The 26297-nt window shown below is 38.4% G+C and overlaps 1 protein-coding gene across 1 annotated transcript in view; it reads right to left on the bottom strand.

Moving 5' to 3' along the window:
• The window catches only part of ddb1 (damage-specific DNA binding protein 1), a 40805-nt gene continuing 14508 nt past the window's right edge, over positions 1–26297 (bottom strand). The window contains exons 13-27 of the mRNA XM_029498194.1: positions 23798–23976; positions 22921–23084; positions 20743–20850; positions 19073–19280; positions 18796–18891; positions 17872–17983; positions 16819–16942; positions 14328–14492; positions 13709–13803; positions 9916–10086; positions 8625–8734; positions 7727–7896; positions 3344–3446; positions 2284–2407; positions 1–649 (exon numbers count right to left, since the gene is read on the bottom strand). Of these exons, the coding sequence (XP_029354054.1) occupies positions 566–649; positions 2284–2407; positions 3344–3446; positions 7727–7896; positions 8625–8734; positions 9916–10086; positions 13709–13803; positions 14328–14492; positions 16819–16942; positions 17872–17983; positions 18796–18891; positions 19073–19280; positions 20743–20850; positions 22921–23084; positions 23798–23976 (2013 nt within the window). The 3' untranslated portion in view covers positions 1–565. The remainder of the gene's footprint in view (positions 650–2283; positions 2408–3343; positions 3447–7726; positions 7897–8624; positions 8735–9915; positions 10087–13708; positions 13804–14327; positions 14493–16818; positions 16943–17871; positions 17984–18795; positions 18892–19072; positions 19281–20742; positions 20851–22920; positions 23085–23797; positions 23977–26297) is intronic.

A 26297-nucleotide genomic window follows, 5' to 3' on the forward strand; every position in this document is an offset into this window, starting at 1 on the left:
GTACTAAAGCAAAGTTTATTAGAATAAACAAAGAAAACTTCACAAGACAAAATAGCTATAAATCTATCACTTTCCTCATTTTGTTTCTCATACAGCAGGTTCTTCAACAATAAAGTTGAAAAGTGTAAATTCATTAGATTCAATCTGTGGTGCATCAAGGATCTTGTTCTTCATCCTCTGCCATTAACTGTCGGATAGAAGGATATCTGGGTTTTTCCTATTTATAGTCACATTATTCCACAGAGACGCAATCACACGTGCGCACACAAGCTCAAACACACTCAGACCATCATCTTAACGTTGGTCTTTTGCTTTCCAAACAGGATGCTACGCACTTTGCCAAGAGACTCGTGTGTAAATGAGTGCTGCACTCATTGTCCAGCACCTTCAAGGTCTCCATAGTTGACAAATGATTGAAGTCTGAAGGATGAACATGCACAGACTGTTTATTTATAATTATTTACAAATCTGAAAAACCCAAACTGCTCCCTTCCTCGTCACTCTTGCCCATCCTTCCTGTTGGGGACACTGCTGTTACTCAGTAGGGGTCCAGCTGGCAGTTTGACTAGTGGATCCTCGTCAGCTCCTCCACAATCTTAATGACCTCGTCTACTGTGGCTTCACGCTTCATACCGCTGCCGTCATCGATCTGAAACACAGCAGATGACACGACTGACACAAACTCTGTACCACTTCAGCCCCATTAGATGAACAAATAATGTACGGAGGGAAAGCCACTCTGTTATTTTCACACTTCTTATGTTTTGGTTCAAGCTATCATAAATTCATAAGCTAATGGGAATACTTTATACTGAGGTACACACATTCCCCATGAACAGGTTGTTTATTAGTATGTATTATAACATTACATTAAATTCATTTCAGTCTTATTCTGCATGACCGTATTCTTCTACTAAAACAACAGCTTTCCCTTCATGATCTCTAGTCTGTTCTCTCTCTCATTTTCTACCACTTAACCGTCAGGTTCGTGGGGGGTGCTAAAGCCAATGAGTGGGGTCACCCTGGACAGGCCTATGGCAGGGCCGTCACACAGAGACCAACAACCACTCACACTCATGCCTACGGTTTATTTAGAGTCAGCAATCAACCTAGATGTGCATATCTTTGGACTGTGGGAGGAAACTGGGAATTGAACCCATAAACTGTTTGCTGCGAGGCAACAGCACTAATACAAACAATAATTGTATCCACCTCATTGTAAATTAGGTTTTTCTCCCAACTAATTCAACAGTAGTTTGACACTTAGTAACCCACACAGGTTCTTCATTAGGAAGCTGCCTCCTCTTCTTCACACTCAGTGAATCCATTACTGCACTCAACACCCTATTCTTTACTGTTGGGCTACAACTTGAAAAATATCTATCCATCTAAAAGTCTATTGAGATTCAAAGGTGCTTTTGCCCTTCAGTGGGAATAAGCAGAAATACCTCCTTTATTGATGCAGCACTTCAGAGAATATTTAACTCACCTATTTAGAGATTTTTTTCAAGTTTCTTCAAGGCTAGGAATGTCAGAGGAAGGTGTGGTTACTGGAGTAGTTGAGCGCTAATATGAATTTTATAAGTTTGAAGAACGAATGCAGACTTGAGCTGGCCTGCCTGTTTTAAATGGCAACATTTTTGTTTATCTTCTGTATCTTAATTTGATATTAATGAATGAAGCAATGGCCTCATTATTTACACCCCTGACATTTTCCAATAAGGTTTAAGTCGCTGCTTTTAAGTGACGCTGCAAAGATGCATTAATTAATCAAATAACTGATTATTTGACTGGTTTGATCAATCTAGAAGTTTATTGATAAATTATTAGGAACTCTTTAAGCCACTTACATGCAGGGATTTCAAACATTGGGTGGTTCAGTGATCTCAAATGTGAAATTTTAATGCTTCATTCCCATCACTTATGTAATTTTCAAATCACAACCTCACTACAGTCTTGGATGTTGTTTGCCATCAGTCTCTGAAAGCAAAAACTAGATGAACTCAAAGTGTTTATAGTGCTAAGAGAGACGCAAAGAAGAATGTCTATTTGTTTATCTTCCAAAAGTGGATTTGCCACCTGTTCTGCAGTGGAAGTTATCCCTGGTTCCCACTCAGAGCAGTCATGAAAAATTGTCTGAAGGGTCTTTGAAAGTTCAATGTTGTATGTAAACAGAAACAGAATGATAATGCAGTTGTTTCTTCACCAGATGTTTCCATTGGACTCCTACTCTAACAACAGGCTTGTGTGTCCCTGTTAATGTGGATGAACATAAGCTCCTACCTGTAAGGTGCTGACAACCTCCTGCATCTTGGCCCGGCCCAGATCCAGGAAGCTCTCGATCAGATCCCCGTCTATGAATCCTGTGGCCTGCTCTGTCTTGCGCTCAGTGTGGAAGGACCTCCAGGTGCAGTTGAGTCAAGGATAATTAATACAAGGCCCCTGCTGTACCCTGCAGTCACTTTTCCCGTACAATATCACATATATTTTTGCCTCAGGCACAGCTGAACAAATATTCAACGCATAAAGTCTGTAATGAAAACAGGAAGAGCCAAAGGAAAAGAATAGGTAAATTCTAAGACAGCATTGGTACTGCTAAGGCCATGGAGACCTACTGCTTCCCTACATACACAACTCAAATATTATACTTTCAATAGATCTTTCCACAGTGCATACAATCCATGACGCCAATCCGAGTTGCATGTAGGATCGCATCTTCTAAAAAATTCTCAAAATCCTTATCAAACTTCAATGCGTGCTCCTTCCATAACATTACAGTGGCACTGAACTGCTGCCATAAAAGCCTTAGAAATTCCTTCACAATGGTATCATCGTCTCTACATCATCTAAATTTCAGAGCTCATCAAAAAAATGTTTTTGTTTTTTTTTTACCGTTGGCCTGCGTTACACAATAGACTGACTGATTATTCTGATACATATTTTATAAAGTGATCAACATTTTCACCTCAAAAGTAGAGAAAATGTTGTAAATCCTCAGGCTATGTCTTCAAGGTTACAGTTTTCTCTGGTCAGGGGTCTGAAAAGAGAGAGAAGCTGGAATCATGAGTATTTCTTCTTTAAAATTCAATGGATGGATTGAATGGATTACTGAAATATCCACAAATTCTCAACAAACTACACAATCAATTTGCTAATATTTTCAGTTCCCTTTCTAAGTAGGCCATCTCATAAATAACCTCTAATGCCAATTATACTGACTATCAACTGCCCCTATCCTGCCTGGAGTAGCTGCTGACTCGAGAACACCACCGTTGTTGCTGTGAGGCATCTCTGTCACCAAGCCGAAAGACGGGAAGAGGAAGTGTGAATATGAGAAGGATATAAGCTGTGCTCGATCTTTCCCACGCTCTTGATGACCTTGTTGAGGCGGTTCTGCAGGTCCAGGAGGAGGCTGTACCAGCCCTCTGACAGGGAGGTCACCAGACCTAACACACGCACACGCACACACACACACACACACATTAATCAAACCCTTTTTGAAGGTGTAATATTCAAACAGATTGGCACCTCACTGCAGCAGATGGTAAACTCTTGTGGTTCCTCATTAGCAAGAATGAAAGGAAGACATCTCAGAACTGGATTGATAATAAAACTCAAAAGCTGAACAATAAATCAAAGCTCATTAGTGTTGTAGCATTGTCTCTCTTTTTCTATCCACTCCGGAGCCTCAGTCTGTTAGCTTTATCAATAAACCAATACCATTGTCAATAAACACAGATGGCGACAGGAGCAGTATGCCAGACTCCTTCTACGCAGAGTAAAACTGTTTCAGCACAAGACACCAGGAACATTCATACTACCTGCCCCAGCTGCTCAGGACAGGTTAAAAAAAAAAAATCTCATTAGCATGACTGTGATCCTCCCGATGCATCTTCTGTGCTTATGTTTGTAGCGTGGTGTAAGTGAAGGAGGGATTTCAGTACTTCCATAATCTGAAACAGTTTTATTTTATTGAGGGACTTCCTGGTGGACCTTGGCGTCACAGAGCTTTAAGGGAGCAGCATGCTTTCCTTACCACTAAAAATTCTAGTTATGCAGTGAGTGCATTATGTTGATGCTCTGGGGAAGTAATCTGCACTGGAGTTGACAGCACAAAGAGTTTGACTGATTTGTAATGCAGAGCTTGTTTTTTTTCTCCTCATGAAGCCAGTGAAGGATCAGGAGTTTGGGAACAAACTGGCACAAACAGTTCGGAGGACAGTAGGGCTACTGTCAGATTGTGAAACTGGCAATCGTCAAATAAAGAGCCACAAACTAGCTTCCAGGGAGGGCTGGTAACGTTCATTTACATTATTTAATTAGTTCATTATTTAGCTACAAGACTATCCACCCATCCATCCATGTGACTGTGCTGCGCTGCGGTGTTAAACTATGAGGACAAGTGTAGAGAAAAAACTCTCTCTCTTTTGCTACATGAGGGATTGTGGCAGGACAGATTAAATAATACAACTCAAGACACATATGAATTAGTGAGATCATCGTCCAATTTACACAAACCCACAAGTAATGATTACCATATTAAATACAAAAAAAAGTTAGAGATTTGACTGATCAGTCCTTTTGTTCATTCGTATGTGAAGTGACAACCCACTTTAAATTCTGATATTCTATTAAGGACTAAAATCGATATCAGTTTTTTGCTGATTTTTTTTTCTTTTGTATTTGTTATGCTCTTTTAGTAGTCAAGGCAATTGAGTCATTTTGCAACAAGTGTCTTTCCTTCAAGTTTTGCAGTGGAAACAATCAGTACAAAATACAGTATTTTCTGTATGTTTGTTGCTTTTTTGGTTTAATTTTGATTGAGTTTATGTAGGGAAGATTAAGTGAAGGTAACCGGGAATGTAGTTGGTCAACAGAGTAAATGTTCAGTGAAATAGTTGATGGGGTCTTAATGTTTTGGTTGATGTAGGTTCATTGAAAATAAAATGTATCAAGGCACACTTTGACATTTTGCAGTGGTCGTCATTTACCTCATACTCCCATCATTTATTATTTTTGTACATCTCAGTGTGTCTTTTTCGTCTACAATGTTTTAACAGCATCTGAATGGAGGCAGTGTTTACCTGGATGCACATACATCTAATGTTCACAGCCGTGGACAGAAACACATGAACCTGCGTTATCTTTGGCTGATTTTTGGAAAATTCTGTGTGTGGAAAAGTTTGACAAAGGACTCCATGATTTGCATAGCGGTATATTCTCCCTAGCTGGCCTGTCAAAACTCCAGAGATGATGAATTCAAATGTATTCACAAAGTGATGCATAACTGAGAAAAAATAAAAAAAAGCTGCAAAGCATCAGATTTCAGAAACTGGAATCATAATATGTTCATTGATTTTGCCTTAAAACTAATTTTACTACTCATGAAAATTGTAAATTTCAGATACATTAAAATTCTAACAAGAGTTTAGGTTTTCACACGCAAAAAAAAAAAAAACAAAAACAAAAAACCAAAAGCCATTTTTGTCTCATGTTCAACTCCATTCCTCTTTGTTTCGCTCTCCTGCGTCAGAAGTAGCTACTGTACTTTGGGGTTGACCTCTGATCAACTATCGTCAGATTGATCCATAGTTTCTGCCTTTGCCAATGACAAGACGATATTTGTCTTGCTAAATTTTTAATACAATAACTTTTTCTTATTTGTTTTAGGTTTGTATTAAGTTCAGTGTCAGTGTAGCACTGGCACTGAGCAGATGTCACTGAAGAGCCATTGATGGAGTGTAGGTGCCATGCTGAGTTTAAAGGCAGGCTAAGCTTAAATTCTTTGCTGCTGCTTTTCAAGGCAATAAATCCAACTTTTTGACACAATTTTAATGCCTTTAATTCATAGGGATAGAGGACAGAGACAAAAAAAATGGGGGACTGGCGCGCAAATGGTCCATCCAGTTGGGAATCAACCCGGTGACCTCCTGTTCAAGGCTCAGTTTACCCAAATGGTGTGTGCTCTGACCACTCATCACTACATAAATAAAACTTATCATCAGTGAGACGGAGAGAGGGTGGGATAGAAAGATCTGCTAACCACCAGAAGGCAATTACAGGGCAATCAGCCGATGAACCATGAACAACTCGACGGCACTGTACGTTGCAAAGAAACAGCTGAATCACTTGCCTGTATAAAGATGAATAAAATAGTTTGAATTTTCTCTCAAAATTTTTACCAGGACTGGCATGAGCAAGATCTACCACCATATGAGATATTTTAAAAGGCTTAGAGTTTGGACAGAATCATTTGACGGTAGACATTGTGTGCTCATCTACTTCACCTCCAGTATGGGTGTGATTTTCTTTTCATCACGCAATATCAAGGTGAAATTACTTCAATTACAATTACAAGTTCATTCAAGCTTTGTCCACTTCCTTTTGAGTAGAAAAACTGAACAGAAACATCTAATAGATCATAGCACACAAAGTGATGAGACTAACAGGGGTATTTTTTTTCATTACACTCTGCAGCCCATTTTGGTTTATGGGCGAAGTTTTTACTGGACTGTACAATAGTGATTCTCATTTTCTGTTAAACTTTCCTCAGAGACTTTTTAAAGAATCACAGTGGGCATTGTGGTGATGTAATGCACTGTGTGTTGGTGCTGAGGGAGCACATGTTGCAAATTACTCCTGTGTCCGAATGATGTGCACTTCCTGTTTTTCATCTCAGCCATCATTAAAGCCAGGCTGAAAGTTACTGGTTTAGATCTGAGTAATGAGGTGTAAAACTGATTTCTCGCCCTTTCTTTCCCCTTTCTGAAATGGAAAGAGTTTCAAATAAATGGTTTTGACAGGAGTTTGTGGGCCCATTACTGCAGTCTGATGATTATTGGAAATGCTTGAAATGAGAAGGGTGTGTAGTCTTAAGCTGACAGATGATACTGAAATTTCATTCATTCATCTTCAACCAATTATCCCTTTCCGAGTAGTGGGGGCTGCTGGAGCCGAGCCCAGCTCACACTGGGTGAGGGCGGGGTCACCCTGGACAGGTCACCCGCCCATCACTGGGCCAACACACAGAGACAGACAGAGACCAACAATTACTCACACTCAGACCTGCAGACAGTTTAGAGTCACCAATTAACCCAAATATGCAGGTCTGTGGACAATGGGAGGATGGTTGTGAACTATTAATTACAATTAGTTCATCTCCATGGTTTATGTTTATTTTCCTGCAATTACTTTATGAGATTAACTTTTCATGAGATCTGTCACAGAGTCTGCTATCAGATATAAAAAAGATACAATGTGCTCACTGTTTGTGGATTATCCTGACTAAGAGACAGTGCTGCAGTTGCGCACTAATTACATTTAAGTATCTCCAGTTTATCAAGTTGCAGCCACACTTGTACTGTAGACATTTCAAAAACTGTATGGCTAGACAGGAATAGGTTATTATTTGGGTGAACAAGGTTTAAAGAAAGATCATGCTGGGAATGCATGCTTGGTCACTTTTTTTTTTTTATGATTGGATGGGGGGAAGAAAAAATAAATAAATAAATAAATAAATAAATTCCAAAAGACTGAACAGTCCACTTACTGATGCTAACTTGGACAAGTGGCGTCAAATTAAACCCTTTAAAAATTAAATTGAACCTGATACAATACAATAAGAGTTTGTTACAGCAATAGTTTTGTGCTGGGTGTGTGTATGTGTGCCTGTGAAAGAAGCACATGTTATAAGCCTTTTAAAGTGGGAAATTATCCGTGCACCTACCAATCATGCCATTAACTGTCCCGAAGAGCACGGAGCCCTGGGTGGGCGTAGAGCTCTCACCCAGGTTTTGCAGCACCAGCGAGCCGTGGCAGAAGACATTGACAAACTCCCCGAGGTGGAAGACCCCCACCTCCTGCAGGTGCTGCCGCTCCTCATCTGTGGTGGCCGCACTGGCCGCAAGAAGGACAGCAGGAAAGAGACACAAAGGGAGGAATTACAGAGGGGCAGTTGGCAGAGGGGCAACAGAAGACAGGAGGGAGCAAATGAAAGAGTAAAAACAAAAAGAAACAAATGACCAAGGCAAAGTAAAAAAATGGTTGGGGGCAAGAGTGATCAGTTAAGGGAAAAAAGCAAGAGGGCCAGATATCAAAGAGGGTGGAAAAGGTCAGAGAATGATGGAAAGGTAATGGATGAAAGGTGAGGAACAGAAGAGAGCAACGGGAAAGAGATGTGATACAAAAATAAAGGTCAAAAGCATTGAGAGGTCCACACTGATGTATTAAGTGTAAAATAAATGGTGGCATAATTGAAACACACTCAATTTCAGACCACATCTTTCAGCCTTTTCCCTGATCTCAGCACCTGTCTAATAATAAAGTGAATAAAGTGAAAATGCAGCTGAGCAGCTGAAAGCTCAGTGGTGAAATGACTCATAATTCCCAAAACAAATTCAAGGACAATAGTGTGCACCACAATCATATAAATGATGCAGCTTTAAAAAGCATCATGGGACTCAGTTCAACCTCCTAATGGCATGTTGATTGTAGAGGATAAATACTGAAAACAATTTGGAAACTTGCTGGTTTCTCAGGACTACCACGATCAAAGAAAAGACAGAAATTCATGTGGGGAAAAAAACAAAACAAAAACAAAACTCACTGCACATTGCATTCCCTACCTGTCCTTCTGGCAGACAAACAAGTTGAAGGCATTCTCTGCCCCCAGGAAGTTGTCATCATCCAAGATTTCCACTGCGCTCATCCAGTTAGGATTGAAGTCACGAGCGATCTGACCAAAGGATCACAAGATGTGTCAGATAAAACAGTGAAACGGGGATAAAACGGGGTGTTGTGCCAAAACCAGGGTGGTTCTTGTATCCAACTAAACGCTGCATTATCTATGAGCAAACACACACTGAAATCTGAGCACAGTCGATATGCTCCTGTACAAGTACGAGGACGATGGACGATTAGAATGTCTTTGAAGACATGTTGTATGTCCATGCAGGTTAACTGCTGTGTGGGCACTAGAGCTTTTTATAACAACAAATTTTCTTGTTGATTAAATGGAAATTGGCTTGCCGAGTGTTCTTGCAGGTTAAAATCCACATGTGGTGCATGTGCTCCAGTCAAATGGTTACATTTGAGAGCCTGCACTCAACCTTATTTACATTTTCATCAAAATTATTGCCAAACCATGCTGGTTTTACAAGATACCATTTCTGCCACTTTCCAACTTGCATTCTTTCATCCATCCAAACAATTATTCACATCTCAGAAAAGCTTAAAGTGTAAGTTAGGGAACATCCATTACCTTCAAGCCAAACGAGTTTATCCAGGTAAATCTCTGAATTTCTCAGGGAGAATGTAAGTAAAATATTCACTCACCTTAAATGGTTTTTGTCTTTAACTGACTTCAGAGGGAGATATCTTTAGCTACTAAATGCTTCATTATATTCACCAGTCGGTCTCTTACTATGTTTCTGCCATTTGGTGCTGGTCAGTTAGCAAAACACTGAGTGTGAACCTGGAGGCTGTGAAACCAAAACACTGGGCCGAGAGACTCTCCAAACCTCCTCAGAGCAGACGAACATTGGACATTGTTAATATAAAAATATTGATTGGCCCTGCTTCAAGTAACAATGATGTGCAATCTATGACCTTGGGATTATGAGTGCTTAAAAATGTATTCTTTCAATCTAATATTTCAAGGCACTTGAATATGAAATGTTCTGACTATGAATAGTCTTCTCCCAGAAGGCATTATTACAGCATTCACCAGTGTGTGGTGCTGTATATGTCAGAAAGACAAAGAGAAACCAACCATGGAATATAGGAAATAAAAGCTTATCAAATACTAGTTTTGGCTGAAAGTGAAAAAAAACAAAAACAAAAACAAAAACTTTGTGCTCTGTTAAATCCTCCTTGCAACCACGTACAATCCTTGTTTTTTTTTTTTCCACATCCCACCTCTTCAAAGTTGCCCTCCATAGGTTTGTAGGCCAGCAGCAGAACGGACCTCATCAAGTCTCCAACCAGAATGAAATCTCCTTTGGTCTTCAGGTAAAGGGCCATGATATTGTTGTAGTGGTTACACTCTGTTCTCAGCTCCTTCTCTGCAGTCCACTCGTATAAACGGACCTGAAACATTCAGGGTGAGTAGGGATGCTTAATGTAATTGGTACGTTATCGGCCTAGATTTGCTTAAAAGTGAACTATTGGACACCGGCCATCTCTCCAAAATTCACAGATTTTAAAACTCTAAAAAATAAAAGAACACAGCTTCCACCCCATGTTGAAAATTGGAAATAGCCAATTTTTCCCTCTTTGGGGGTATTGCTAAGGTTAGGTTGTTAGGTTAAGAAGAACTCAATCCAAGTTTGCTTTAAGCAGGATAGGACATACATATCTTCTTTAATTTTGCATATATTAATGCTTATTATGTAATTTTAAGATTTGTGTTTTACGCCACTTGGCCAACACCAGGAAAAATATCAGTATCGCTATTGGCCAAATTGGCCAAACTACAAACATTTCACATTGCTATTGCTCAGGAAATGAAGTGTTAATAAGTGTGATACTCAATAATATGAGTTACACTGAATCAACAACTAGTGATAAAGTGATAAGGTTACAGTTGATAGTAAGTATAAGGAGAATTAAAACGTATCTATGAATGGAGAGTTTGGTATCTTATTTTGGAAGAAATCCAAAGTAAAAGCATCTTTATGTGAAAGTTGATTCAATGTCATGCAACTATATTTTGTTCAACTGTTTTACTGTTTTCTTGGATTAGCTTACCAAAATCATCACCCACTGTTTGACACTTGCTTTTTTCTTTGTTCTCATATTCTGTTTAACTTTGTTTCTTCGTTTAATCCTTTTATGTGAAGCACTTTAATGTGAATCTTTGCATGAAAACTGCAGCACAAAACATAAATTTGGAGTTTATTTAAATTTAAAAGGGAAAAAAAAAAAGCCATTATTCCTTATTAAGTCACTGACATCTTCACTTATTTCTTCTTATTATTTCACTCCATTGGTTGGTTAATGGCAAACTTATTCCTACTTGCAAAATGTAGTAAAGTCAAAGAAAGGCAGCACATTCTGATCATTTATCGTATAAATGCGTTTGGTCATGACAATTAAATAGGTGTATTCATTTTTTAGTTTATATAAGAGGAAGATAAAGAAGTAGCATGCATTTTCTTGGGAAGTGTGTGTGCATGTTTTGTAGTATGTAGTCTTTTGTCACTATACAGTCACATTGTAATTTTACCAAATAATAAATAATAATTGATATAAATTATGCTGTTTCCCAGTGTAACACAGTTTCTTTAGTACAGTAATGACTAAAGATATAGTTTTTTGGTAGTCAAAATTAGATTATCAATGAAATATTAAATTCCATTAGACTAAAATGAATACAGAACTCAAAACATTGGGAATCAGGTCAAGATAAATCCTGGTACGTTGTGCTCTGGTTGCTGCTGCAGCTTGAAAAAGTCAGAAAATTAACAGACTCGAAAAGGGGAAATGAATTCCTGCTGCACTACTGGAAATTAAATTTCTTTGTGGCTTTCTCAACATTTCCAAACAAAATCATTTCACTATCATCAGATTAATAGGTTCTGATATAAACAATGAATTTGAAGACGTGACAGTGATGAAGTTAACCATTTACAGCCCATGTAAAAAGAAAGAGAATACTGTATCCGTGTGCTGTGTTCAGTCTATGAAAAGAAGGCATTTCACGGGCAGCTAATGTCAGAGCTTGTCAGTATGTTATATTATGGTGTGCTGAGGCAGCTGTCAAAGGGGAAAAATGTTATCAAGCCCATGATGGATTAGTCCTTAATGACTGTTTTACTTTGCTGTGTAATTCTGACTTTAGGGGGAAATGTTGGCTTCTTGGTTCCAAAAAAACTACCTCAAAAGAAAAAGTTTGTGACTGATGTTTTGTCTGACATTGTGCGGCTATTTTAATACGTCTGAGTTAAATTATTTATACCAATTCAAGAAAATAAATGTTAGCAGAAGGAGGTGGTAGGAAGGAAATCACTGTTCTGTATGATGGGTTTCTGATATCAGCAATTCACGACTATTTAATTTTAAATATTTTAAGACAAAGCTGCCTTTTCAAACGTTTAATCCATTAAATCTATCTATAGCTCAGTGGGGATGAGCAGAGTATTACGGGACAGTAGGGGGGAGGCAATTTCTTTCAAACTGTATGTCAACTGATTTCACAGAGCAATCTGTACAGGATAAATCTCCTTAGATATTGGACTTCAAAATGACTGAGGGGGCAATTTTTTTCCTGAACAGATCACATGCCTCTTAAGCAATCAAAGAGAAGAAAATTAGAGCACCCAAGTCATTCAGAGGTTGAATTGCTGGTGAGAAAAAGATGTTTCACACTCACAAAAGCAAAGTCCTAAACTCAGTGAAGGTCGTCTGGACCAGACTATTTTCACATCTTAAAAAAAAAAAAAAACCAAAACACACAAAAAGAGAGCAAATTGTCTGGATTCTGGGGAAAATTGAAAATCTAATAAAAGCAGTTATTGTTGTTATTATGTTTTATTATTTTGCAGCTATTTTAACACCTCTGAGTTCATTTATTTATACCAATTATCACTGTTGGAGATCACTGTTCTGTGAGATGAGTTTCTGATATCAGCAACTCACAACTATTTCATTTTAAATATCTTTAAATATCTTAAAACAAACTTCAGGTTGATTATTATATTCTTGTGTAAACAAGATGTTTACAGCCCATGATGGATAAAAGCGCTTCAGCTATGATAAGAATATGAGAAGCACTCCAAGTTGTCACAGAAAACAGAAAAAAAAAAAGAGTGAAAAACAATAAAAACGTAGGGTGGTAATGTTTTAGGGACAGGCTGGCTTACACTACTGTGGTGCTTCATCTTCAGGCCATCAGATTATTTTGTGGAGGTGAACTACTTCATATGGTGGATAGATTTCATGTGTTCTCTCTGCTGGTCAGCACCACTCTGCCATATTCAGTGGTACACTGACACTTAAAAGTTTATCTGATCTCCGATAACTCAGTCATCCCTGCAACACTGGATTAGTCTCTAATCTCCTATAAACTATTTTGTCTGCTTTGTTATGATTTGTGGAAGCTAATACAGTCACACTTGTGTGGCTGTCAGAGGTGCACATTTAGCAGCAAAAACATTATGCTTTCCAAGCCTAACTTACTACAGCCTATGGTGTATGTCATGAAATGCCAACATAAAATGGTATGTCTAGACCCTATTCAACTGCACTAAGCAGAATTCAGAGGTTTTTATTTCAATAAATAGCAGCACTACTATATAGTTTTAGAAAGAAAGAAAAGTTTCAAGGTCTGGCAGTACCCATGGTGACATCTTCAAAGGGTTCAATACGAAAAATATCTAGTTTGCTATAAAACAAAATGAAAGACCTTTGAGGGCAGGGAACAAGCTATTCAGTTTAAACCTTTTTTTTTTTTTTTTTTAAATCAAATAATAACAAGGGGGTAAAGTAGAAGTTATACTAGCCAGTTCTAGGATGTTCTGACAGTGAGGACTTAGCTAAAACTATCATCTCAAACATGAACATCTTTGTAAAAGGACACTACCAGTCAAATGTTCAGACACACTTTGTCATTCAAATAAATAGGAAAGTGTGTCCAACTTGAAGCAAGTTTAAGTTAAAACTGAAGTGCTCTGTATGTGTTCCTCAAAACACCAACAATATCACCACTTACTGTGCTATTGATGCTTGCAAGCAGTTTTCCATTGAACTCCACCATAGAATAGACAGCTCCTTTTACCTCCTTCTCTGCCACAGTTTGCAGCTTACCTGCAGGAAAGAGCACAACCTTACTCAGCATATAGTTAACATTTGAGGCAACTCTGAATGCTAAACTAAACTAGCAGCCATGAGATCTGAATGGTATAGTGTGTCACTACACAAATATGAAAGAGCTGTGGAGAAATTTGAGGCATCCAAACAAAGGATGAGGGAAGAAATAAAATGTGCAGGCAGATAAATGAAAGGCAAAAAAATGCACCTTGACAGGGACAGTACATGAAAGAAAATGAGCAGACTTGGTAGGGGTGAGGAGAAAATCTGATACATTTTGATAAGAAAATGATTAAGTGAGGAGAGAAACAAGAGCACCATAGGACAGAGTGTCCGTGAATGAAGAAACAGGATGGAGGGTGGGGAGTAGAATGAAACAGGGTGAAGGATGAAAAATGCAAAGCAAAGTGAGCTGGATGAAAGAAGAAAAAACTGGATGAGGTGGAGAAACCAGTACATTGCAGTTTGCATTTGTGTTTGCCAAGAACCGAGCCGGCTAAAGAAAAAGCCAAGCGACTGACCATCGGTGTAGTGGAAGACAATGATGCGTCCCTGCTTGGGCTCAGCCTCCTCTGGGTACACCATGGCAGTGCCAACAATGAAATACACCGACGGGTCCTTTCCAAGACGACATGACACCATGCTGAGGGCATACTCACTGGGGAGGAACTGATGGGCATGAAGAACTGATAGAGATACAAAACACAAATTCCTTAGTAAATTGGATGTAAAAGCAGCAAAATGCACCATTGTGTTAGGAAGGTTTGTTTTTTGATATCTGCCATCAATTTTAAGAGCAGTTTATTACAACTGTAATTTGGGAACACTGCACCAAAACTGTACAGGGCAAACACAGCAGAAAACAAGGAACACAAGTGGCCAGGGTTCACAGAGGAAAATTTGTCTTACTGTCGAAACCACTTTATTTGGAGTTGAAACCACAGTCAGCATACCTGAAGATACCATAACAATTCGTCATTTCTCAAGAACACTGTGTGCGAAAACAGCTCTGGGGAGAACGGTATGACAACATGAATTTTTGTCTGTTTTATCTTACAGATATTATACGGTCATGAAGGTTTGTTTACAGTGTGTATGAGTGTTGGCCAAGTCTTTTGAGACTATGTAGCAACAAACTGGAGTTATCCATGTTCCACATCCTTTCTGTATAGACACAGGTGTTTCAGCGTATTCACTGTATCTGGCATAAATAGATTTGCAGTCATTATTTACTATCTTCTTCCCTCTCCTGTTAGTTTTACTGTACCTGTCCAGAAAGGATGCCTTCCATTTGAATCACTAGTTTGGCACTTTTTATCTTCATATATATATATATATATATATATATATATATATATATATATAAAGATTGATGAGATTTTTGAGATAAAAAGTGCCAAACTAGTGGCATATATATATATATATTATTGTACCTCTGACTGGGTGCCTTTGCAACTTAATTCAGTGTTAAATCAGTTGTGTTTTATGCCCTGGTTAAGCCCTAACTGCTTGGGATACATATACATATATATCTATCTATCTATCTATATATATATATATATATATATCCATCCCACAGCATTAACTGCTTTAATACTGAATTAAGTTGCAAAGGCACCCAGTCAGAGGTACAATAATAGATGACATGTTCCATAACATTTTTTTTGCATACATCAAAACATTTTTTGACACGGTTGATATTGATTATACAGCAGCTGAGGAGAGCAAAGCATTTAAATTGTGTGTGGCTTAACAACACATCATATTTTTGATAAACCCTCTCAGGGATAACTGCTGTCATGGAGCAATCACTGAATAATACACTATGAATAAGACTGGTTTCAAATGTTAAGATGTCAATAATGCACAAAATAAATAAATACAAGAAACAAGAAAAAACAACCACTGACTATGGACTAGGGGTGCGCCCCAAAAAAATAAATAAATAAATAAATAAATAAATAAAATCGAAAATTCATATAACAAGCGAAAATTACGATTCAGAATTAATTTTAAATGTCCTAAAATCAATTAAAAAAAAATAAAACTAATCTGCAGGCTGTCCACTTTTTGTGTGTGGGACATCTTGATGTCACCATGAAGCTGGTTCTGGAACATATGCATGCGCAGTAAAAACAAAAACAACAAAAAACCCTGAAGGGGGGGGGGTCCACTCTAGTCTCTACTCTCTGCAGGGATCTGGTGTCTCGTCTAGTCTGGTCCCCATTCCTTGCTGTAGCCCAGTCCATTGTGGGGCGACATTACTAACCGCTACTCCACCGTGCCACTCACTTTTTTTTTTTAATTTATTGAATCGTTGCCCCAAAAATCTGAATCGAATTGAATCGTGACATAGTAAAAGATTCCCACCCCTACTATGGACACAAATTAAGACTCTGACTGAACACATCAGAATATCTACACATCTGACAACAAATAAATAAAGAGTTATCTAATTGCACATTGATGAACTCAGCGCTGCACACGAAGTGCTGAACCAAGCCCTTACTTACATATTATCAACATATAATGGCATACTATAATTTACTTAGGTTTGGTAAGTCCAGTATTTTGTGAAGGAAGGCTTGGTGCAGCAAAATCTTCAGAAGGGGGCAAATGCCTGAACACTGAGTGGGGTTCACTTAGGAAATGGTCTTCACAATGCCTGAGGTATCAAATCATTCACTTATTTCAATGATAGGCCATGTACATTTTAGACACTATCTGAGGGTAACCAAAATATTTTAGGGAGCACCTCTGTAAACATCAAGGACTAAAAAATTAAAGACCCATATTCAAATGAGGTGTGAGATTAGACAGCAGATTTAAACAGATAATACAGGTAAAACAACTGTGCACCTTTTTTAAGATCAGATGAATGAGGATGAGGACCAGCCTGAGGAAACTGTTTTCAGCACTGACCTAGTTACACTCAAGGCTAAGCGCATTGTTTTACTATCATAAGCATTGTGTGTTTGAGATGAAATGGAAATGAACATGTGGCTCTCTTACCTTCGAATGTGTGCTGATCCACCACTAGCAGACTGTGAACCTCCACTTCTTCACCAAAGGAGGTCTCATGGGGAGAGGTGCTGCTGGGGAAGAGCTTGCTGGAGCTCACGCTGCTGGAAAGTGCCTGGAAAAATGTGGATTTATGAGAGGCGTCAGGAGGAGGAGGAGCACAGGCATAATTAATCCTAATAAAAAGGCATGCAGCTTAACTGAAATCTTTATTTTTATGTGAGCCTCATGGCACAGCTGAAACCTTCTGGAGCAGCAAATGCACAGCATTTAAAAATCAGGTAAACATTTTTCTGGTCATCACATGTAAGAGGCTTTCATCTTAACAAAGCAGAACCCTGAAGCAGCAGATACAAACAGAAATAGGGTGCATAGCTGTCCCACTGAGGGAAGCTATAGGGCCAAGTTGACAACACATGCTGTCAGTGTAAATCTGGCTGAAATTACTTTTTGATCAGCTCTTTAAGTGAGATTCCCTTTTAAACATTGGTCCTACTTTTCTTTCCTGTCAGAGGAATCCCTGCTGTCTCTATCCCTAGACAGCTAATCAAACAAAAAGTGAGTTTTTTTCTCATTTGAATTTGATTTAAACATGATAAACAACTGGATTTTGCCACAGTTGGTACAAAAATAAAAATGCCCTTTTGTCTTCATTTATTGTACTCTCTCACCATCTACCTGTGTCTGGAGACAATAAAAGAAAAAAATCAATTTAGTACTGTACTGAATTTTTCTAACAAAAGCACTTTGAGTAAAAAAATATCTTTAGGACAATTAATAAGCTGAAATTCAAAAACCTAATGGCAGCACATTCATGTATACTAACATTCAATTTCTCTAAAACAAGAGGACTAGCATGACCGTTAAAATCCGTGTCTAGAACTCTAGCTCCAGTGGACATCGTAGGTGTCTAACAGGACAAGACATTTGTATTCCTGACAAGCAGCCAGCCTCATGTTATAAGTAATGCTCTGAGCCAGCATGTCTGATTCGATAAGAGTGCAAAACAAATAAGCCCTTGAGTACAACATGGAGCTACAGTACCTGTGTGCTGGCACTGGGACGCACAGCAGATGTGGTGCCACTCACATCCTGAATCTCCACCCTGCTGGACAGAACCCCAAAACACTGGGAAACCTCCTGGTAACAGATCCGCCTGGTGGGGTGTCAAAGTGAGAACAAGTAAAGCAAAGATGCTGCAATATGTGAATAGAGCAAACAAGGCGAAGTTGAGAGCCTGGATGACATCATTCCCTATTCTTTTACATTAAATTTGAGGACTTCATTAAGGTTGTCTTGGGCTAAATTCCCTTACACATTATCCTGTGGGAGCCTCAAAGGGATGTGAATGTTGTTTCAATAAACTGCTCCTGAGACCTTTTCTGTAAACTGACTTACCCCTCCTTCCTGTATTTAATGATAGAAGATAATAATTGTGGTGGTAACATATGTTTTCTTGTCCACAGAGCCCATATATTTCAAGGATTAGTGGTGTGGTCAGTCTATATAAAGAATCAATGTACTTAACTCATATTACTTCCGTTTCAAAGCATGCTGGGAGTTTTTGTTTTAACATATTTTGAACTGAAATGAAATGCCCTGAGAAAACAGAGGCATTTTGATTAAGCCTTGGCTTTTGTGCAAGTATGCCTAAAGTAAGCCTGGTTGCATTTTTTCCACTCACCTTTTTAATATCAAGAACACCTTGCATTTGTCTGAAGATCGACAATGGCATAACTGCAAGCACTTGATATCTCTTTTTGTATTTTCTCAGAAACATATTCTCTTCAAAATCCAAGGACTCAATAGGATGAGACATGGATCAAGGTTAGTTACTGGTATAACACAGTTTTATAATGTGGATCAGCTGCCTGGTTTACAGAAGCTCACTGACAGTTACAACAGGAGACCTGAACATGTGAGCTACGGCTGTGACTCGGTAACTCACTGTTAGAGAAGGGGACTGACCTGGGAGACTCGTAGAGGGGAACGGTACGGATGTGGAGCTTCTGGATCTCGTCTATGGTACCAATAGTCAAAGTACTGTTGTTGGCGAGAGCCAGACTGTTCAACAAAAACAACAAAAAAAACAAACAAACAAAATTCATTACTGAGCGGGAAAAAAGAAAGAAAACATTGTCTGCCCCTTGTGATCAACAGTGTACACTTCTGAGCAACTGTGCTTGTGTGCTGTGGAGGTTGTAGACTGATTAAATGCACAAACAGGAAAAGGTTGGCTGCTGACCTGTCAGGGTAACCTTCAGAGTTCAGGGGACACATATAGTTGACCTCCTTGAGGTTGACATTGGAGAAGACCAGCTTGTGGTTGGATGAATAAATGACAGTGGGTCGGTCGGAGCAGGCAAAGACATTGGAAGTGGATAGAGATCTGAAGGTCCTCAGTACAGTGGGCTGGGTGCCAAGGGTGACCTTTTTGCGCTCGCTGAGGGCACCTGAGAAGAAAATGAGACAGCAGCAAAAGTTTAACCCCAATTTTAAAGGCCAGAGTACCAATCAGTGTTCAGAGCCTATGAACAACTTTCCAAGCGCTCTTAAAAAATATTAGTCATCGTGTGGAGGATATCCACTCCTTTTTAATGTTAATCAAACCATTCAGCGAGCCTTTGAACCCTGACTGGAAACATCTGCCTGTTTTCTTTTTTACTTGTGCTGAGGTTTCTTTAAACTACACATTAAAGGTGAGATGATTTGATGATTTACCACCATTGAGAGAAAATTCATCCACAACCATATGTATAGTCACGAAAGTATGTGGTCCAATAAGTTTGGCTAAACAAGAAGGTATATGTCCATTTAAAAAAAAAATAATTAAAAATACAGCTTTCGTTAGAGCAGGCAGCCATCTGGAGTTTTCTGGCAATTTTAAATTGAAGTAAATTTAAAATTGGTGAGTAAGATTAATCAAGGCAGCACTACACAGCTGGAGAAAACAGCTTTATGATGTTTTTGGTCTTCATTCACCATGAGTGTATGTTGATTGGATGATGAATGAGTCTACACATTTTATATAGAGAAGCTTTTATCAACAATTCGAAACACTCAAACATTCAGCAAATGCAAAGCAGAATGTTTCTCGAGGTTGATCTATACAATACTACCAAGGGCAAAAAATATTTTAAAAAATGAAAAAAATCTGGATTTATTCGCATCTATTGCTTCCATTTCTGCTTTGTATAATGGCCAAATGGATTTCTGGTGACAACGTGATGCAGCCTCTTCAAATAATGGGATATCAGCAGTTCCCTTATATACTTTTTGCATCAGCATGGCTTTTGATTTCAAACTGTAGGCATGTGGAGGCAGAGAAAGATGATAAAAAGTGATTAACAGTGATTCAGATACAGTTTCCTTGCAGATATTCTCTGTGAATGCTGGAGGACTACTCCCTACATAGACAGACTGGGCAATGAGAATACCTGGAACAATCCCAGTGGGACATTGTGGCCATTTGAAGAAAATCCATTAAGGTTTAATTGACCTAGACAGTGTCTTTACTGGCCTATGCGTCTTTCTTTAATAACAGTACTGCGGGCCTGTTGAAGCTTAACCCCACCCTTGTGGTGGCACACAGCGGGTTAAACACCACCAAAACCAAAATCCAGCAATAAGGCTGGTGTTTACCACTGCTTGCTTGCTTGAGGTAAATAGTATTCAATTCTGTAACATGATGATAAGATGAGGTGTTTGGAGCAACCTCTCTTCATGCTATAAAGTTTCTCCATCACTATATCCTGGTATAGTGCTCACAGGTAAGCAATTCTCTGTGAAATAATATTGTAAAAAGGAAATGTTTTCATACAGCTGTCCATCGCCCTGCCTGGGGCCCCTTATCTACTTATCCATCTGAGAAGCTTTGATCTAGTCAGCGTTGTGGTGAAGGTATTAAAGACGTACCAGTCTGTAGGTCCAAACCAAAGTAGAAGAGAGCTCCATCCCCCAGGGCACATAACAGGTAGTAGCTGCCTTCAAAGGTGGTCATTAGGATTGAGCGAGGGATGATCTCTGAGGACACAAACAATCAAGTGATTTATATATCAGTCACAGGTTCATGGATGAACACCAAAGTGATAAATGTCTGCAAAAATGTTTCTGTCAGATTAATCAATAAGGGCATTGGGACAAATTGGTGGGTAATAGTTTGAAGAAAAAAGGAAGAAAAAGAAAGAAAATGTACATGCTGCAGGGTAAAAATGAAGTATTCTGTCTTTCCCGTTTCCCAAACAGTTTCTCTGACTGCAGGCCACTTACATCAAAACACAGTCTGGCTTTGATTAAGTATTTGTTGGCTGACTGTTAATGTGAAAGTTGCACATTTCCACTCAAATGTAGATCAGTTATTTGAAGTAAGTGGGTCAAACTGTGGAAACACAAAAGGGCTGAGTTGTGTCCAAAATGTACATCAAGAATAAAAAATATCATGTTAACACAACAAACAAAACTTAACTGCAATGGTGCATTGTCAAAATTCTCTACTTCTACTGTGAGATAAAAATATCAACAGAGAAAAGCACACTGGCTTTTAATTTGAAGATTTTCTGATTATAACTTAGAAAAATTTAAGTTTGTAGTCAGACTTGTCTTGTTATGAAAGCTAGCAAAGGGGCACCGTTTGAAGAGTTTGAGCACTGAGCAGCTGTCAATCAAACACTTAAAGTAAAGTATGACACTGTGGAAAAAGGTGTGGAGATATTCTGAGTGGATCAACTCTGATTATTTTGAGAATAAGAGTTCCGTCTCTGCCACTTCACCATCTTATTAAACTTTGTCCCCAATGACAGCTGACCTTTTCATAAGTTGAACCAGAAAGGTGATCTCTTACATATTTAGCATAATTGATGCTCATGAAGTGCACAGTAAAAAAATGAAGAATTTCACAGGCAATGTAATTGACATTTATTAACTGAATTCTGTGAAACTGGCAACATAATCTATTTCAGTTACTACTACATAATCCCTGAACTAATTTATTGTATAATTTAAAGGAACTGCATTCAGTCCAAATGCCTTGTTCAGACCAGGTATGATTGTTGTGTCTCATTGGCTAAAAACAACAATGCATACCTATCTAATTACATATTAAGTGAAGAAGTGAGATCCAATCACAAGTGGTCACTGAGGCACATTCTAAAACAGGTGTGAATAGTTTTACTCAGGTTGATGCCTGCGATCCAATCGCTGAAGATGCAAGTTGTTGCCTGGCCTGAACAGGGACTTGAATTGGGGGGGAAAAAATTACCAAAACCCTGGAGCTCTCTAGACACACTGCATCTCATTCATTTGGACTATTATCTGGACTATTTCCCGACTTTGAGCAGTTGGAAATAAACAGCATTGAATCCAAGAACCTGCTATGCCCAAGAAGAAAACAAGACACAGGAGATTATAATTGAGATTAACACGTGCCAGTAGGTATTTTCTTTAACTTTTGAGAAGAAGCCAGGTGAGCTGTTCCCTCTGTGGTATAGTAAGCCGACTGCCTGCTTGCTCAAACCTCATGTTTTCTGAATGTGGTATCGATCTTCTCGTTTAACTTCCCACATCTGAGCGAAATGTTTAAAAATTCTAATAATACATTGACTACATTTGTAATAGACCAGTCCCACTGCTGTGTGGTCTTATTACGCCATTATTCTATTTGGTATATCTACTGTGACAGATCTATTTATTTTTAGTAATTACCTTACTGCCCAATTTAGCCCTGAGTGGAGAGAAGAAGGCATCTCCTCCTCCTGCTTCTTCTACCACTATTTAGTTCATTGGTTTCTTCATAGAAAGTTAAACTGAGCTTATCTTTTCAGCATATACAACACTGATTTTTACTTTTTACTTATTGCTTCACAAAAAAGGACTCATTGAGGTGCACTGAATGAGAATTTCTCTTGTCTTCTGATGGAGGTTGGGGGTCCTTTTTTCCATGGTTCTGCAAAGCCCATTGTGGTAAATTATGCGCGATTGGGCTATAGAAATAAAATACACAACATCTGAGTTGGCAGCATCTCCGCCCACCGATCTCTCTCCACAAGTCAGCTTTGCTTTCTCGTGTCAATGCCTTCCACCCTTCTTTCCTCTCACCTCCACCCAGCATTTCCTTGTGCAGGGCTGTGAAGCAGGGCAGTTTGAGCACACGGGCTGAGATGTCAGTCCAGAGTCCCACAGCACAGAGTGGTGACTCAGCACCAGCCTCCCCCAGAGGTGTGATGTCCAGACAAGCCACCTCGTGCTCCATCTCTGTGGTACTGAAAAGAGAGGAAGGTGTGAGAAAAACACACATGTTGTGTGAATGGGGAGTGTGTATGACAGCGTTCAACACACAGCGTGAGAAAATGTGTAGTGATTCAAATGCAAACACTCTTTCTGATTTTTTCCCCCTGATATTGAGATGTGAGTTCATACTGCTTGAAATTACCAGACAACACTTCCTATTAAACTGGAAAACTTGAAAATTTTCATCTTAAAGATAAATGACCATTGCTGGATTTTTGGGTGTTTACACATTTCCTCTCGCTTATTTAAGTTCTTTTAACTCAATTATTATCAACACCTCCACTTGATAAATTCTACAACAATAAGCAGCCTATTTGTTTTTTCTACACTGCATTAATATGTTTCTAGGTAAAACTTTGAGGATAAAAAGCTTAATCCATCAATTCTGTTTGGGTGTTCTGTGAAAATTTGATCAGAACATATTTTGAATATTCAGTCTAATAATAGTCTTAGCTCACAGTGACAAGAACAGGCAGTAGAGTTAAGTCCACTAGATGCCAAGTCAAATCCATCTCAGGGATGTTATTTCACTAATGTTAACTTTCAGCAGATGTACTGGTGAAAAAAAAAATGTTGTTTGAACAGTAACTCGTGATTATGTCCCTTGCTACAACAAACAAAGAGAATAAATGAAATATACAATGTAGGTGTGGCAAGACTGTGTGAATGTATGTGTGTGTCTAACCTTATCTGTTTGAGCTCTCCAGCCAATATCTGCAGGTAGTAGAGAGCCCGTCCCACAGCAAGGACCACTTGGGTGTGGTTACAAGCAGCTACGCTGATGTTCCTGCCCTGTGGCTCTTTCCATTCACTCACTAATACCTTGCTGTCCTGAAGCACCAGGCGCACAGAGCCTGATGTAATCTGGAGGGACACACAGTTTTTTCTTTAAAGACTATTTTTGTATTAAATGTTTGGGAAAAGCAAAAATATGAGGCAGTTTCAAGGCTAATCTGATGTATTTTTTTTTTTTTTTTTTTTTTTACCGGGGCTCTCTTCAGAATCATTCACTGATTTCAAAGCCAAAATATTTCTTTTTTTTAATTACACAAAATGTATATTCTGTTTCTAAGGTTGACAGAAGACACTGTAATTTACTTTCTATTCATCATCGAAGATCAGAAGACAAAGATCAACATTATAATAGCATTTTTCTGACTAGAAGTTATCAATAAATGTATTGATGACACAAATGTTTAACATTAACACAAATGTCAAGATGGCAAACAAATATAAACTGAATATTAGAAAATTAAATAATATGATGGGGAAAGCCACAGAGGACTGAAAGCGAAGGTCTCATTAACAGGTCTGGTTGGGATAGTTGAGATAATGTGTAAACCAAGGTTTCTATTATGGTGGAGTAATAAGACACTACAGAAAAAATTAAAGACAGGGTTGTTAGCATCCTTGAAAAAACAAAACAAAAACAAGAGTCCTTGAAAGTACAATCTGTATAATCTATTCTGCTGTAAGTTCCTGATATGGTTTCATTTGTTTGACTCTATGTAGTTGTGTAAGTTGTGCATGTGAGGTTGCTCCTCTTCACTGGAGCTTGTTGGGCTGCAGTTTTCCAGCACAAAACTGGTAGTTGAGTTTTAGATCCCACTGTATATGTAGGATTATGGTGTAACCCCTTCATGAGCTTTGAGTTTTGCATGGGAAACAATTTTTTTATGAAAGAATATATGGCAAAAAAACTGGGGGATATTATTTTGTCCAATCAGTCCCGTAAAGATGCCACAATTATCACAATGAATATGTTAAGGTATTGTTTAACATATATGATTACCACATGGTTTAGTAGCATTCATTGTTACTGCATAGCTAGGTAAATCCAACCTGCATACACACATTTGATAATAGCCACTAAATATAAAATGCTCTTACTCACAAAATTTGAGTTATTATTAACAAATGTATCGTTTGTCCAATAGTTGCCAAGACATTAAATTAAAAACCAAAACTTTTATAGTTGTGTTAAAGAGAAACTAAGAGGATTACCAAAGTAACTACGGTGAATCTCCCAAAGACCATAAATTGACCAACACACCCTTGTGTCCACTTGGTAGTGCAAATATAGCCATGAGTGTGGAGTTCAATATTTAGCACTTGTGTACACTCTCTTGGGAAGAATATCAGGCTCTTTGTGGACGCTCATCATCATTTACCACGTTTTTAACCAGCTGCTTCAGAAGATTTCTTCTGATACATAAAAGGGTCGGTGAGAACACAGAGCTTGCCTGCTGCTTTTATTTGCAGTTATTTATTGTGAGGTTCTCTGTGAAAGCTAAATCTAGGACAACTGGACTTTGTTTTAGATTTAGCCAGAACTTAAGAAGCCACCTGGATGAGAGGTGAAACGTCTACAAAATCTACTACCAGGTCTAGGTGTCCTAGATTCTACTTCTGCAGACAACTCAGACCTGGATCAGCACCACAACTGATGTGTGGGATGGCGAAATAAAAACAATTACTGAAATTAAATCTAGGTCCTTTAATTCTCATGTCTCTTACTCTGACTGCCACGATGTCTTTTGCAATGCGACCACTCAAAGCCAGTTTAAATACAACTATGACCTTGTATTAATTTACAGTGGCTTTACCTTGGGTCATTAAGAGGTGGGCTGTCATATCACATGAGCAACAATGTAGTCAGTGTACATATGCCAACTCTGACAGGAGTAATATTGTGTTTAAAGGCTGATTGCCATAATAAGTGAAGTTTTCAGGTTGAGTGTCTGATAGTTTGCACAATCCCAGCAGGTTTCATCCTTATGTTTAAAAAGGCAGGGTGAAACTTGAATTTAAAATTAAGTGCAATATTCATCTTAACCAAGTGTAAAATACAAGACGTCCCTTTTCAGGCTTGATAGTCTCAACTGCCCCTTTTAATAATGTATGATTCTGCTCTAGCAAAGTGCATCTTATTAAATAGAGAAAGGTCACAGTTGAATAATTAATTTTAAAATTGTTGAAATTCTGTTTTGAACTATTACATACAAATACTGCAAGTCAGCTAATTTTAAGAGAGAAGGTTCAGATTTCTAATAAGTGAATGTTAAAGTGCCCATCCAGATATATTTTAAAATATTTAAAAATACTCTGGCATGATTAAAACTTATTTTAAATGAAATGGTTTTCAGACCTAAAGAGAGCTGAGAGCACATCTTCGCTTCCTTCAC

Source organism: Echeneis naucrates, chromosome 3 (assembly GCF_900963305.1).
Source record: "Echeneis naucrates chromosome 3, fEcheNa1.1, whole genome shotgun sequence".
In the NCBI taxonomy this organism is placed as follows: Eukaryota; Metazoa; Chordata; class Actinopteri; order Carangiformes; family Echeneidae; genus Echeneis; species Echeneis naucrates.